The 14,711-nt window shown below is 36.9% G+C and overlaps 1 protein-coding gene across 1 annotated transcript; it reads left to right on the top strand.

Annotated features, from left to right (window-relative positions):
* The first annotated feature begins 11,691 nt into the window (after positions 1–11,691).
* Positions 11,692–14,361, top strand: LOC100399207 (olfactory receptor 14J1). The gene is given in 5 exon segments (XM_008998572.4): positions 11,692–12,194; positions 12,196–12,258; positions 12,260–12,653; positions 12,656–12,690; positions 12,692–14,361. Coding segments are annotated over 5 exon segments (1,146 nt in total). The 5' UTR covers positions 11,692–12,071; the 3' UTR covers positions 13,223–14,361.
* The last annotated feature ends 350 nt before the right edge of the window (positions 14,362–14,711 follow it).

Below are 14,711 nucleotides of genomic sequence, written 5' to 3'. Positions count from 1 at the left end.
GAGCATGTTTACTTCCTGTGGGTCCCAGTGGTGAGGCAGATGAGAAGTTGGAACATGGAGAAAGGTTTTGGGGAACATTCTTGAAGGCCTGTGGCTATATAAGAGAAAGTGAGTCCATTTCCTTAATTCTAGTATAATTTGGAAGAGGATCCTAGACATTATAAATTTTTTTGATTACAGTATTTTTCCCAACCCATGACTCATTTTTACATGGAAACTACTATTGGCATGAAATATATCCTAGGATATATTTAGGAATATATTTAGGAAAAAATGCTTATTACATTTATCTATTCATTCTACTAAAGCTGTATATTCTTCAGAGGTTGTATGTTGCAGGGTTTTGGGGATCATAAAAATGTTGACATATTCTTGTTTGTTTGTTTAACTTAGAAGTGTAAAATACAACTCAAAATAATTGAACACTGTAACTACTATTTTGCATTGGAAAAAAAAGAAATATCATGTGAAAATCGAATGTATTTTTTTTAATGGATGAGAAGTTTCTGTGTTGTCCAGGTTGGTCTTGAACGCCTAGCCTTGCCTCCTGGCATGCAGGACAACAGGCCTGAGCCACCACTCATATGTCACCATATAAAAATATGGGCACTTAGAGAAATGTTTCGCTGATGTGGATGGCTGCTCAAAATATGTCTCCTAAGCCTTAGAAATACATTTTGGTTCACTTTCAATATTACAGATGTGCCAGAGAAAAATTTTATCTTGAAAAAGTTTAAAATTTTTTACTTTATAAAGGTATAATATTTCTGCATATATGCTGCCTGAGATTTCAGAAGGTTATATATTTAAATATCTCATTAAATAAATTATAGTACCTGTACTATCAAGCAGGCAAATCAAAATAAGTCAATGCTGAACATGTCTAATAAGGAAATCTTTTAAGTATTCCTGAAGGTATTATCAAAACATTAGTAAAGTTATTCAATATTAAAAGTTATTAAATATCAAATATTACATCAATTATGCAAATATCCAGCAAGCCAATAAATAGAAATACTCTGTGCTATGGAGCAGTAGGAAAACATATGCAATAAGGTAAACCTTATTGCATACATAAATCATAAATATTTTTCTGATATAAAAATATTTATATCAGAACAAAGTCTATTATCACTTTTATTAGAGGAGCAGTGGAGAATTCACAATACTTTTAGAAACAATTGAAGTTTTCTGACTCATCACAGTTATATACTGTTGATTTGGATTTACTACCTAACACAATTTGAAAATAATATTAGTAAATTATTAAATAAAAATATTTGGTACATGTTATAAAACAACAAAAACAGCAACATTTAAATGAACTGTTGCTATGATGAGGTTCATCTTATGGTGAAAATGTTTATTCCTTTTTCTGGCAAATATTTATGGATGACAAGTATGTACAAGTCACCAAAATACAATTAGACATTCACCTCTACATCAAGGAGTACAATTTTTTAACAAAACTGAGATATAAAGAAGGAGACAGAGCTGAGCATCCAGACTAAGACAGAATTTGTCATAAAAAGCGTCAGAAAAGATAATGCTAAACAGAGATAAGTCTTTCACGATTTGCCATGTGATATGGTTTGGCTCTGTGCCCCTATTCAAATCTCATCTCCATGGTAATCCCCATATGTTAAAAATAATATTAGTAAGTTATTAAATAAAAATATTTGGTACATATTTGCCTCCACATTTGCTTTAATCAGTCCGCCAGTTCAAATGTAATCTCACTGAGAAGGAGGGAAGGAGGTGATTGGATCACTGGGGCGGTTTCTGCCATTCTGTTCTCCCGATAGTGAGTGAGTTCTCATGAGATCTGACGGTTTTATAAGCATTTGGCGTTTCCCCTGCTTTCACTTCTCTCTCCCGCCACCATGTGAAGAAGGTCATTGCTTTCTCTTCACCTTCCACCATGATTGTGAGTTTCTTGAGGCCTCTCCAGCCCTGTGGAACTGTGAGTCAATTAAACCTCTTTCCTTTACAAATTACCCAGTCTTAGGTATTTGATTATAGCAGTGCGAAAACGGACTAATAAACCGAGAGAGCGCCCTGCTTGAGTTCAGCTGAGTGCTGATCTGCATATGTAAGCAAGGAAGCTATCCAAGAAGAGGAAAGAACAACTTAATGGGTTAGGGTAAATAGTGCCCAATGCTTATGCAAAGGCTGGGAATTTTGTGGATTCTCACACTATTTCTGTGCCAGAATGAAAACCTAAGGATTCCTGGGGCATTGAGTTCAGCCATCAAAAGCGTCTTGCTTCAAGAGTCTGAATAATTAGCTCTAAACTAATTTACCTAACAAATCTTCAAAACAAGTGACTAAAGCATCAAACTGTATTCAAGTAACTTAGTAGCCCTCCAGAAGAAACTCAAGGATATTGATGGAATACAAATATATCCAGTAAAAGAAAATTTTCCAATGAAAATTTACTAAGCATGAAAAAAAGAATGAAAATATGATGTAAGGAGAAAAATCAGTAAGTTAAAACTGACTCAGAATTGACACATATGTTAGAATTATTCAAGTTATGGCATTAAAACGATTATACTGTTTACTATATGTTCAAAAGTTTACAGATGTGGAAGATACTTTAAAAAATCAAACATCTAGAGATGAAAACCACAACATTTAAATATACATAATACCTAAAAGGACTGGATGTAATTCATAGTACATTAAACATTGAGAAGTCCCATGATCTGCAGCTGGTATGCTAGAGACCCAGGATAGCCAGTGATATAGTTTCATTTCTAGTCCAGAAGCCAGTGAACTAGGAAAGCTGATGGTGTAAGGTTCAGTATGAGTCCAAATGTCAAAAAACAAGGGAAGCTGATGGTGTAAGATCCGGTCTGAGTCACGGCCTGCAGGCAGAAGACCAATGTCCTACCTCAAAGACAATCACAACAAATTCTCTCTTACTCCACCTTTTTGTTCTCTTTAGGCCTCCACATTTGCTTTACTCAGCCTGCCAGTTCCAATGTAATCTTATTCAGAAACACCTTCACAAACACACCCAGAATGATGCTCGACCAAATATAGGCCGATCTCATTTTATTGTGCTTCACTTTATTGCACCTGAAGGTTTGTGACAACCTTGCAATGAGCAAATCTATCAGTACCATTTTTCCAACAGTGCTCCCTTCATATCTCTATGTGACATTTTGGTAATTCTCACAATATTTCAAACTTTTCATTATCATTGTATCTGTTATGATGATGTGTGATCAGTGATCTTTGATATTACTATTGTAATTCTTTTAAGGAACCACAAACTGTGCCCATAAAAGTCAGTTAACCTAATTGATAAATGGTATATGTTTTGATTGCTCCACCCACTGGTCATTCCACTGTCTCTCTCCCGCTCTTCAGGCCTCTCTATTTTCTAAGACACAACAATATTGAAGTGAGACCAATTAATAATCCTACAATGGCCTTTAAGTATTTAAGTGAAAGGAAGAGTCATGTCTCTTATTTAAATCAAAAGCTAGAAATGATTAAGCTTAGTGAAAAAGGTGTATCAAAAGCTAAGGCAGGCCAGACGCTAGAGATTTGGCCAAGTTGTGAGCCAAGTTGTGAAAGCAAAGAAAAGTTACAGGAAAAAATTTAAATGTGCTACTCCAGTAGACACATAAATAAGATAGCAAAACAGACTTACTGCTAATATAGAGAAAATATTTTGTGGTCTGGATCGAAGATTCTAAAAAGCTAGGGGAAAAAAGAAATCTAATTCGGTAGAAGCCAGGAAATAATAAAGAAAATATTTAATATTAGAAATTAATAAAATAGAAAATAAATAAAAATCACTTAAACCAAAAGCTGGTTTTGGGAATGGATCAACAAAATTGCTAAAACTTCAGCATGACTAACAACAAAAATCAGAAAATGCACAAATTACCAACATCAAGAATGAAGTAATGGAGGTCACCCCAATGCCTGGCCGACCCCGGAGGACTGACCTTGGGCAGCCTGAGCAAAGCCTCCTCCCAAGGCCCAGGAACTCGGCACCCTTGGCAGGGTGGGCATAGTGGCTGCTCTGCTGGCCAGGTCCCTGAAGTGGACGCCACTCCTACTTCATCCCCTGGCCACCGAAGGGTGGCCCCAGCTCTGACCACACTGCTCCCCCACCATGCTGCTACCCCGGTGGCGGTCCATGCCGGTCACTGCAGGGAGGTAGGGTAGGAGGAAGACAGCACCTCTCTCTCCATAGCTGGCTGCCCTGGGGGCCACCTAGATGGAGCCGGGCACGGGGGTGGGGGGTGGGGGTGTGGAGCTGTCTAACTCCTCCCGGCACACTCCCTGCAGCGGCTGGCATGATGGCAACAACCATACCAGATGGCCTGTGGCCACCATCAATATGTGAATTAAATTTTCTTTTTCTTTTTCTTTTCTTTTTTGCTTTTTTTTTTTTTTTTTTTTGAGACAGGGTCTCACTCTTGCCCAGGCTGGAGTGCTGGAGTGCAGTGGTGCAGTCTTGGCTCACTGCAGCCTCGATGTCCCAGGTTCAAGCAATCCTCTTACATCAGCCTCCTGAGTATCTGGGACTGGGCCACCATGCTCCGCTAATTTTTGTATTTTTTTGTAGAGACAGGGTCTCACTATGTTGCCCAGGCAGATCTTGAACTCATGAGTTCTAGTGGCCTGCCTCGGCCTCCTAAAGTGTTGAGATTGCAGACATGAGCCACCTGACCCTGCCTGAATTAAAGTTGGAGTGGAAAACCCTTTTGATGTAAGCCACATAAGCAGCTTCAGACTGCCCGGTGTTAGTATTACTAATGTAAATGAATATGGGCTTTCTTATATCCTAGAGGAGTTGTGAAAACATCTTCATGGCATGAATTACGAGTCAGAATATTAAAGTTGTAGAAGGAAGAGTTGGAAACTGAAAGTGTAACTCCGGGAGGCGGAGGTTGCGGTTTGCCAAAGTGTAGGTGGAAAAAGGAAAGAAAGAATTTTACAACAATATCAAAATTAAAATTTTCACTGAACCCAAAAAGGTCTACATAAAACTTTTGTATGGGATTCAGAGCCTTGCTTTAAAAATAAATAAATACTTCCTAATACCAGTGCGTTTACTGTATGGTCAGGAACAGGTTTGGAAAATTATTGTTTAAGTTGAGAAAACAACTATCTCAATACAACTAATAACCATTATTATTAGATTGATTCTAGGAACATAGATACATTTAAATTTATTTTTAAAAGACAAAGATTTTTAATATTTGAAAATATAGGTCACCCTGCACTTTCCAGTAATTGGAATGAATGACATTTAATAACTTATTTGCTAACACATCCATTTGTCTACAATCTTCTTAACGTATTTAATTCTGAAATGAATCATTCAGTTTTGGTCTGATGAAGAGGTTAGCCTGAAAATATTACTCATCAATTGAAATATTACTTAGGGTTTTTCTTTTTTTTTTTTACTGTTCACTTTAATGAGCATTGGATTCTCTTGGCATGTATTGGTTAGATTTAACCAATCTTAAAAAAAAAAAAAAACAAAGAAAACCACACATCTCTCAAATTTTAATGTGACTTTATCTATGGGAAGTATTTTATTAAAGTTTATGCTATTCGAATTATCCCACAATTTTCTTGAAATTATCCGTTGTTGTTATATGTTGAGATTCTTTGTCTACTAACCATCAGGTATAATATTGAACCCACCTATTATCTCTATCCAAAGCTTTCACAAAAATATTGATGAGATCGCAATCAAAGATTATATTAAAATAGAAAATTCTTTCCTCAAAATGAAAAAAAGCTAAGAGTATTTTTTGGTCATTCATTCATTGTCTTTCTTATTATTCATAAACAGCCTTATGAAAACATGTGTGATCCTTACTGAGACACTGTATTGTGGTACTTGTGAGGTGCTATATTAGTCACTGGAGATCAAAATAAGGTTTATTGGTCTGCAACATTTACAGTTCAGTTTCTTATGTTTATATATAAATCATATATATATAAATCATATATATATATATATATGGGGACTTAGGGCTATGTTTAAATGTTTGCCAAGTAGAATGTATAATATATTAAATTTTTGATATTAAAAATTTTTTAAATTTCTTTCATTGCTAAGGAGATAGATTTTACGTTAAGTGTCCTTATTACAATTTTAAAAATTTCTTTTCCATAATCACACATATTGAAGAATGGCAATTATTCACTTTTGAATAAAAATCATTCACTGGGGGATTGTTAAAATGAAGGCTGGATTATCAGCTTCAGAGTTATTTAGAAAAGACACCATGTTTGAAGAAAGCTTAGCTCTCTAAGTATTAGTTTTATTCTGAGATTTTTTGATTCCATTATTATGTATGAGTTTAGGTAAATAAATAATTACTACGTATTTTTTTTAACCTAAGGACAATGCAATCGTGCATGATTTTATTGATGACCAGTTAAACTGAAATTGTTAGTTAATGAAAAAATACTTTTTACTAGAAAAACCTACGAACTTATTTACAGAAAACAAGTTACATATAATATGCATTTTTTCCTACCCGGAATGCATAGACTACAAGAGTTAGCTAAACTGAGATAATAATTAACTACTTCCTACTGAGGCAGTTCCTTGAAGGAGAGGTCCATGAAGTCCCCTGCTTTGAACTCAGAGTGTTTATCTGAAACACCAACTTCCCTGAACAGGATTTTTGTCCCTGGTGCCTGGACAGCACGGACTTTATTTCAAGTACCACTTACCTAATGGGAAATGGAAATGTCCCTGGGCAGTTGCATCCTGTTTGGTCCATATAAAAGGATTTCAGTCCTTTTCTTACATGAAAACTTCATGGACTGAAACACCAGCTTGATTCTGGAACAAAAAGGCTCAGTCTCAGGATCAACTGAGATTCGTAGGATCTACCGAGAGATCCATTCTGGAGAGTAAAACTTCTTCATATTTTATGGAATTTATCCAACATTTATGTAGCACCTGCTTAGTGCCAGTGACTATGTGAGTCATCAAAGTTATAACTCTAAATAAGATATGTAATTTCTCACACCTTAACTAAGCATAGTTTAAATAAGCTGGGAAATCTATGCAAATAAATATAATAAAGTTAGTATAAATTATGAAGAATCTTAATGAATGCAATCTGGGCTCCAAAGAGTGATTAGTTCTTCTTGGGTTGGCAGTTAAACTCAGGTGAATTTTAAATGAAAAGAGACAATGGGCTGGGCGCAGTGGCTCACGCCTGTAATCCCAGCACTTTGGGAGGCCAAGGTGGGCAGATCACCTGAGGTCGGGAGTTCGAGACCAGCCTGACCAACATGGAGAAAACCATTCTCTACTAAAAATATAAAATTAGCCAGGTGTGGTGGCGCATGTCTTTAATTCCAGCTAACTTGGGAGGCTGAGGCAGGAGAATCGTTTGAACCCGGGAGGCGGAGGTTGCCGTGAGCCGAGATCCCGCCATTGTACTCCAGCCTGGGCAACAAGAGCAAAACTCCATCTCAAAAAAAAAAAAAAAAAGTAAAGAGACAATGTAGCTGTGTTAAAAGATAGTTAAATATTTGCCAAACAAATGAGGGGGATTCTAGTAGGACTCCCAAGGGGAGGAATACTGGATTTGAGAAAACAAACACAGCATGGCGATACAACTTGACTGATTTATTAAGAGTAATTAAGTCAATCAGCATTATTAGACATGGAGATTAGCATAGGGTTGGAGAAGCCACAACAATAGATGATACTGGAATGGCAGTCAGAAAGCATTGTGAAGACATTACTTGCCATCTTAGGATGCCTTTTGTGCATCATTGCATAATCAGTTAAGTCAATAAAGAGTTAAAAGCTAAATTAATGTTACAGGATGTGATTTACATCACCATTTATCCTGGCAACAGCATTGAAGTTGTATTAGAGTCACATAAAACTGAAGAATAAAATATTGCCAGAGATAATGAAGGTTTGAACTAATCTGTACGTGTGACAGCTCTTGCTGTGATAAGTACAACAGACAGTAGTAAGCAAATAAAACTTTGACGTTTGATGGGATCTGCAGATTAAAGCAAGGTAACAGTGACGGGGAGTCGGCCGGAAGAAGAGATGAGTTCTCACAGGAGATACCCATTCAGGGGTAGCAATGCCCGAACCATGTAGGATATGAGGATCTGGAGCCAGAAGACCTATGGCAGTGCTTGAAACAGCCGACTATTATTTTCTATTGCGTAGGGAAATAATTAATCTATCTTCTTTAAAAGGCACTTACGAGAATATTTTGGAGTAAACAATGTACAGAAAGGAAGTCTCAGGACATATTTTTGGAAACCATCAAATTTCAATAAATATTAACAGAAGACAGATTAAGAGACTAGGAAAAAATATTCAGAGAAGAAATAGAAAACCAGAACCAACGGCCAGGCGCGGTGGCTCACACATGTAATTCCCAGCACTTTGGGAGGCCGAGGCAGGTGGATCACGAGGTCAAGAGATCGAGACCATCTTGGTCAGCAAGGTGAAACCCCGTCTGTACTAAAAATACAAAAATTAGCTGGGCATGGTGGCGCGTGCCTGTAATCCCAGCTACTTAGGAGGCTGAGGCAGGAGAATTGCGTGAACCCAGGAGGCGGAGGTTGCCGTGAGCCGAGATTGCGCCATTGCACTCCAGCCCGGGTAACAAGAGCGAAACTCCGTCTCAAGAAAGAAAGAAAACCAGAATCAAGTGGCATCATAGAACCAACGGAAGTGAGCTGTTTTAGAAGAAGTAACTATACAATAGTGTCATATATTTGAGAAAGAAATTTTAAAATATAAAGCAAAAGAAAGAGTGCATTGGATGTACCATTGTAACAGTTATTTGTGGATTTGCTGGAGCTGTTTGTGAGGACCCATGAAGCAAGCATGACAAACGTGGTTCAAAAATTGAACAAAATTTGCGAGGGCACAGAATGATACCCTGTTTTGCTCATAAAACATGGCTGTAAAGAGAAGGGAGATTATAAGAAAGTCCTAAGTGTGGAGTGAAGGCTTTTCTTTTTCTTTAAAATGGTTGAGTCTTAAGAATCTCTATCTATCTATCTATATCTATCATCTATCTGTCTATATATAATCTATCATCTATCAACAGAGCATAGTGAAACAATCTGATTGGTTCATTAAAAGTAATCTCAGCAAATCAACATTATTAGACTTTTTAGACATGGAGTTTGTGAGGACTTTAGGCACACACATACAAAGATACACACACACATAAGATGTGTGCTCTTGAGAGAGAGAGAGAGAGAGAGTGTGCACAACAAACACTATGGCAAAGATCCCCTTTGCGGTAGAGCAAGGCTGAGTCTGGGGTTAGTCACTGACTTGGAAAGGAAAAACGAGCTCTTTCTTTGAAATCCTAGAGTGGGTGGAATTAAATAATATCAGAGATAATTTCATTTGTAAACAGGTAGGAAACTGAGGGACTTAACCTGTAATGACCTACGTCTTCTCGTTGAAGTTACTGGCAATGCTACCTCCCAAGAAATAGAGGAAAGCAGTGAAGAAAAGACTTCGGATACTGGAATGAATTCGAGTTTACCTACATAACATACCTGCCCATGTACCCCTGGACGTAAAAGAGAACTACTTTTTAAAAAATTGAGGGGTTCAACATATGAGAGTTAAAAAACGAACGAAGCTTAGAAATGGTTTGTAGGATAAAATTTGCATTTGAGTGGTTAGTGAGGAGAAAGAAAATGCGTGGGGGAAACAAATCACATTGAAAGAATCATACTCTCCACTAAAAATGTTTAGTTTTACTCTAAAATAAGATATTGAATCCTGGTGTGACTTGGGAGAACTGAAGACAGGCTTTATTTGCTCTCATGCCATCATCCTTAATTCTAAGTGTATCTCCACACGCACATGGTTCCCTTCCTTCAATTTGATGAGTGATGAATTAATACAGTTTGCAACTGGTGAAATTAAAATGAAATTTTCCATGTATTAATCAGATATAAAAATTATGCTCTATGTCTTCAAAGAAAACAAAAATAAAAATATGTTGTTGGGAGTTGTTGAAAGCAGAATATGGTGTGTATGTTCAAGTTTTTTTCTTTTTTTCTTTTTGAGACGGAGTGTCGCTCTTGTTACCCAGGCTGGAGTGCAATGGCGCGATCTCGGCTCACCGCAACCTCCGCTGCCTGGGTTCAGGCAATTCTCCTGCCTCAGCCTCCTGAGTAGCTGGGATTACAGGCACGCGCCACCGTGCCCAGCTAATTTTTTGTATTTTTAGCAGAGATGGGGTTTTACCATGTTGACCAGGATGGTCTCGATCTCTTGACCTCGTGATCCACCCGCCTCAGCCTCCCAAAGTGCTGGGATTACAGGCGTGAGCCACCGTGCCCAGCTATGCTTTTGATTTTCAAGCCAGAGACAGTAAGTTTTAAAATGTAAGTGGATTGCTTTAGTCTATTCACATTTTATTCTAAATTCCAAAACTACCATTCAAAATTTGGAGCAAGTTAAGCCAGACATTAAGATTTGCAGCAATGGGGATTAAGCCATACCTAATGGAGGACCAGAAAAACTGAAGGAGCAAGAAAGCCAAAGAAACTTTGAAGAAAGTAAGCCCTGCTTTCCTCTGATTCCTGCTGCCATGAAGCAGGGGATGTGACTATTGGTGATGTATTCAGGACCCTTCTAGCCCTGAGACTGTTCTTTGTAGGAAAAAAAAAAGTTTCCTAAAAATTAGTTTCAGTCAGTTCTCAAAATAAATTACAGCAAAACCAAAAAGATCTTGGTTTAAGTGATTTTTAACCTTTTTCTACAGCTTAGGATTTATAAGTGAAAGAAATTACAACGTCAGGTGGAGTAACTTCAAAATCAGATGCAGTAACTCATGTAACTTGGTCATTAAGTTTTTTTTGTCATTAAGTTTTTATCTGTATAGTACTCAAATAAAATATGTAGATATCCCATTAAATAAGTATTTACTTAGTACCCATCTGATAGTTACCATTGGTCAGGGTGAAGAAATGGACAGAAATGATGAAGGAATGGTCTTTGTGTAAAAGAAACTCAGTGAAAATGATACTGATTGACCTTTCAACAAATCCAAAGATTTAAAAAGAAAACAAAGAGGCAAAAATTAGTTAGCAGAGTGATTCTGATACACAAAACGATTCTATGATGATGATGACTCTACAATAATAGCATATTTAAAATGCAGTAGGAGAACTTACATCATTTAATCCTCCTAACAATTGTTACATCTGGTATAGAGGTTTTGTTTGCTTGGCTGGTGATTTTAAGAAATGGGCACCCACTATCTATTTCAAGTCCTAGAGAGAAAAAATATTGTTTTTTCTCATTAGGGAAGTCACAATGAGACACAGCACTAGAAAGGTATATACTCTACTACCTAGCATTCTGCCTGTCACATAGATTTTAGCAAATCTCTTTATTTCTTCAAATGGATTTGATTGAAAATGTCCAACCCCAAGTTGTAATGAAGATTTTGAGAATTAAACGTTCTCTGATGGTGAACTTACGTCACTTAGTTGCAAGATCTCCAAAGCTCAGGATTCAATGCCTGATATCCGTGGCATCTGAGCCATTTTATTTTTCAAAATTTCTATGGAAACTTTATTACAACCAAATGTAATCTTTTTAAAATGTTAAGAGCTTTTCAGAGGAAAGAATATGACTCTTCTTTGAGCTAACCACTCTTCCAGAGTTGCCTCCGAGCTGTTTCTAGATCCATTTGCAAGGTGATATCAATAACTTCTTATTAGCTGGTTAGCAAAAGAAGCTATTTAGTGCATCATTGTAATACGAAGGCATCGCATAGATGTAATGAGATTGGTATGCCAGGATGCTTTTCTTTGACTTTATTGAAGGTAAAGACGTTATCATTTCCATCCATTTCTCCCTCTTTGACAACCCAAACTCTGCTCCAGAAAATGTTCATGACTTGTTTATCATATTTAGGGATTCTATTTCTGAATAACTGCGAAAACTTTTTTGAATTGATTATTAACTAATCACAGTGGAGATAAATTCATCTCACGTCAGTCCCTCCATGCTGAGGAATTGAGCTACTTGACACAGAGATATATTAGACGTCATGCATTCTCTTCCTACTGTTTTTGGCTTCCTAAACAGAGTCACACTTGGTATCTTCAAAGAGACTATGGTCAGCTTGACTTCGGTGAGTGGATTCCTCCTCATGGGGTTTTCTGATGAGCGTTAAGCTTCAGATTTTTCATGCATTGCTGTTTTTGATGACACACCTGCTGGCCTTGACAGTATGATAATGACCTCTTCATTATCACTGTAATTACCTTGGAGCATGGTCTCTACTCCCCCATGTATTGCTTTTTAAAGCACTTCTCTCTTCCGGGCCTCTGTTTCATCTCTGTCACAGTACCCCAGTCCATTGCAAATTCACCTATCGGCAACAGTTACATTTCTCTTGTTCAGTGCATAGCTCTGGCCTCATCAGAAGTAGCCATTCTCACAGTGTCATTCTCTTATGACAGGTACACAGCGATCGGTCAGCCACTTCTCTGTGAGGTCGTTATGGATCTCAGTGCCTGTAGGCATGCAGTGATAGCTGTGTGGATTGCGGGGGGCCTCTCTGGGCTCATACATGCTTACATTAACTTCTCCAAACCTCTCTGTGGGGAGAGCCATTCACCGATTCACCAACCTGTGATGTTCCTCAGCTGCTGAAACGAACCTGTTTTTAAGGAATTCATTCATGAGATTGCACTGGCTGGGCTCACAACCTTTACAGAGTTTATCTGTTTGATCTCCATTGTGCTCTCCCACGTTCACATCTCCTCTGCAGTGCTGAGAATCCCATCAGCTGAGGACCTGACCAAGGGCTTCGCCACCTGCCCACCACGCCTGTTTGTAGTTACCTTCTTTTTTTCAGCTGCAGGTTTTGAGTTTCTCAGACCCCCTTCGGATTCCTCTTCGGCTATGGACCTCATGTTCTCTGTATTCTACACTGTGATACCTCCAGCATTCAATCCAGTCATCTATAGCTTACGGAATGCCACCATGAAGGCAGCACTGAGGAAGGTGCTGTCAAAGGAAGGGCTTGCTCAGAGAAAGATGTGTTTAAAAGCCATGTTTAAACTCGAAAGAACCATACAAATAAAAGGCATTGTTATTATGTTTCACATTGGAAGAGGGGTGAATTTTATTTCTTCCCAGAATGCTCTTCCAAGCTGTCTATTATATATATGCCTCTCAAATACAATTCTTTAAAATTGAAGATATTTTGCTTTTAAGAATATTGATTTTTCTTCCTCCCTTCAATGCAAGTGTTATTTTAAGTCATCTCTGGGAAATTTTTCTGAAATGAAGGAGAAAGACAATTAGTTTGGAGTCTGGCCTGTTTAATTTAAAATTCCTTATTAACAAATAGCAGATGATGAAGCTAACTGGGCTAACATGATGGTGCATGTGTGGTGTTTCTGGTGGGCCTCCTAGTTCCCTATCCGTATTAAGTATTCATATTAAGTTCTTTTGCTATTATTACAGTGCTGATTTCAACAATTTATTCAGCCCCTCGTATCAGGTGCTTTATACACATTTTTTTTCTTTTGACTCAAGAAAACAACTCTTCTAGCTACGCCATATTGTCTCCATTTTGCCAATGGGAACAATAAATTTAGGAAAGATTAATTTTCCTGAGATTTCTCAAATAAATAGTAGTTAAGCTGTGATTTAAATTAATATTTGTCTGACTCAAAGGTCATTTATGTTCCTTACTCATGGCAAATGCTTTATTACCCAAATAACAGTGTGTGTGTGTGTGTGTGTGTGTGTATAAAATCTATAAATATAAGCATATACTCATAATCTATTAATACAATTGTCATCACCCTTGTGTATCCCCATTACTGGTGATATTTATATGAATTCCTTCATTTTTCTGATTTGTACAAGAGTTTTACAAGTTGATTTTACAAAGTTAGTCAGGAGATTCCCCCTAGTTCCTTAAAACAGAATATAGATAAATTACAAATGAAGAGATCAAACCTATGAATGTGTGAGATAAGGAGTCATATATTTTGTGACTCTGAATATCTGATTCATCTTTGTGTAATGCTTCAAATTTCTTTAAGAAAGACTCATAATTTACAAGAGTACAAAACTGGACCAGTCCCTTCAGTTTTGAAGTAAATCAAAGTATATGTTTTAATGACCAAAGGAATGAGGAATTGCTCAGTAATGAGGAATGTCTTTATATGACTTTTTTGAATTAATGGTTATAATATCTACACATGTATATACCTGAGTGAGGTTTTTTTTTCATTTTTGAAGGTCAAGCATTTCTTCTCTTCCAGTATAAAATTGGAATTGGTAACAAAAATTATTAGTGCCATATTTTGCGGGCCTGGACCTTGGTAAATAAATATTATTCTTTCCTTATGTATGTATTTTAAAAAGAATGTAGTATTTAAACAAATTACCTATTATTTATAGAAAATTCTAAAGTTAAGCAAAAAATTTAAATGTAAACCACAAATCCATTGCAACTAATAACCTATTACATAGACTTTTATATATTTTTCTATTGATATATATTTATGTATAAACATTATACTGTATACTGTATTGGAATCTGACTGTACATAATGATTGATAAGTTCTTTTGTTGTTAAATAATGTCACAAGCTGTTTCTGTATAAATATGTAAAGTTATGTTAATGGTTGTACCTTAACCTGTCTCCTGTTTAAAATGTTTCTC

Source organism: Callithrix jacchus, chromosome 6 (genome assembly GCF_049354715.1).
Source record: "Callithrix jacchus isolate 240 chromosome 6, calJac240_pri, whole genome shotgun sequence".
Classification (NCBI taxonomy): Eukaryota; Metazoa; Chordata; class Mammalia; order Primates; family Cebidae; genus Callithrix; species Callithrix jacchus.
Note: the sequence above shows the minus strand (reverse complement) of the source record. Positions and strands in the feature narration are given on the sequence as shown.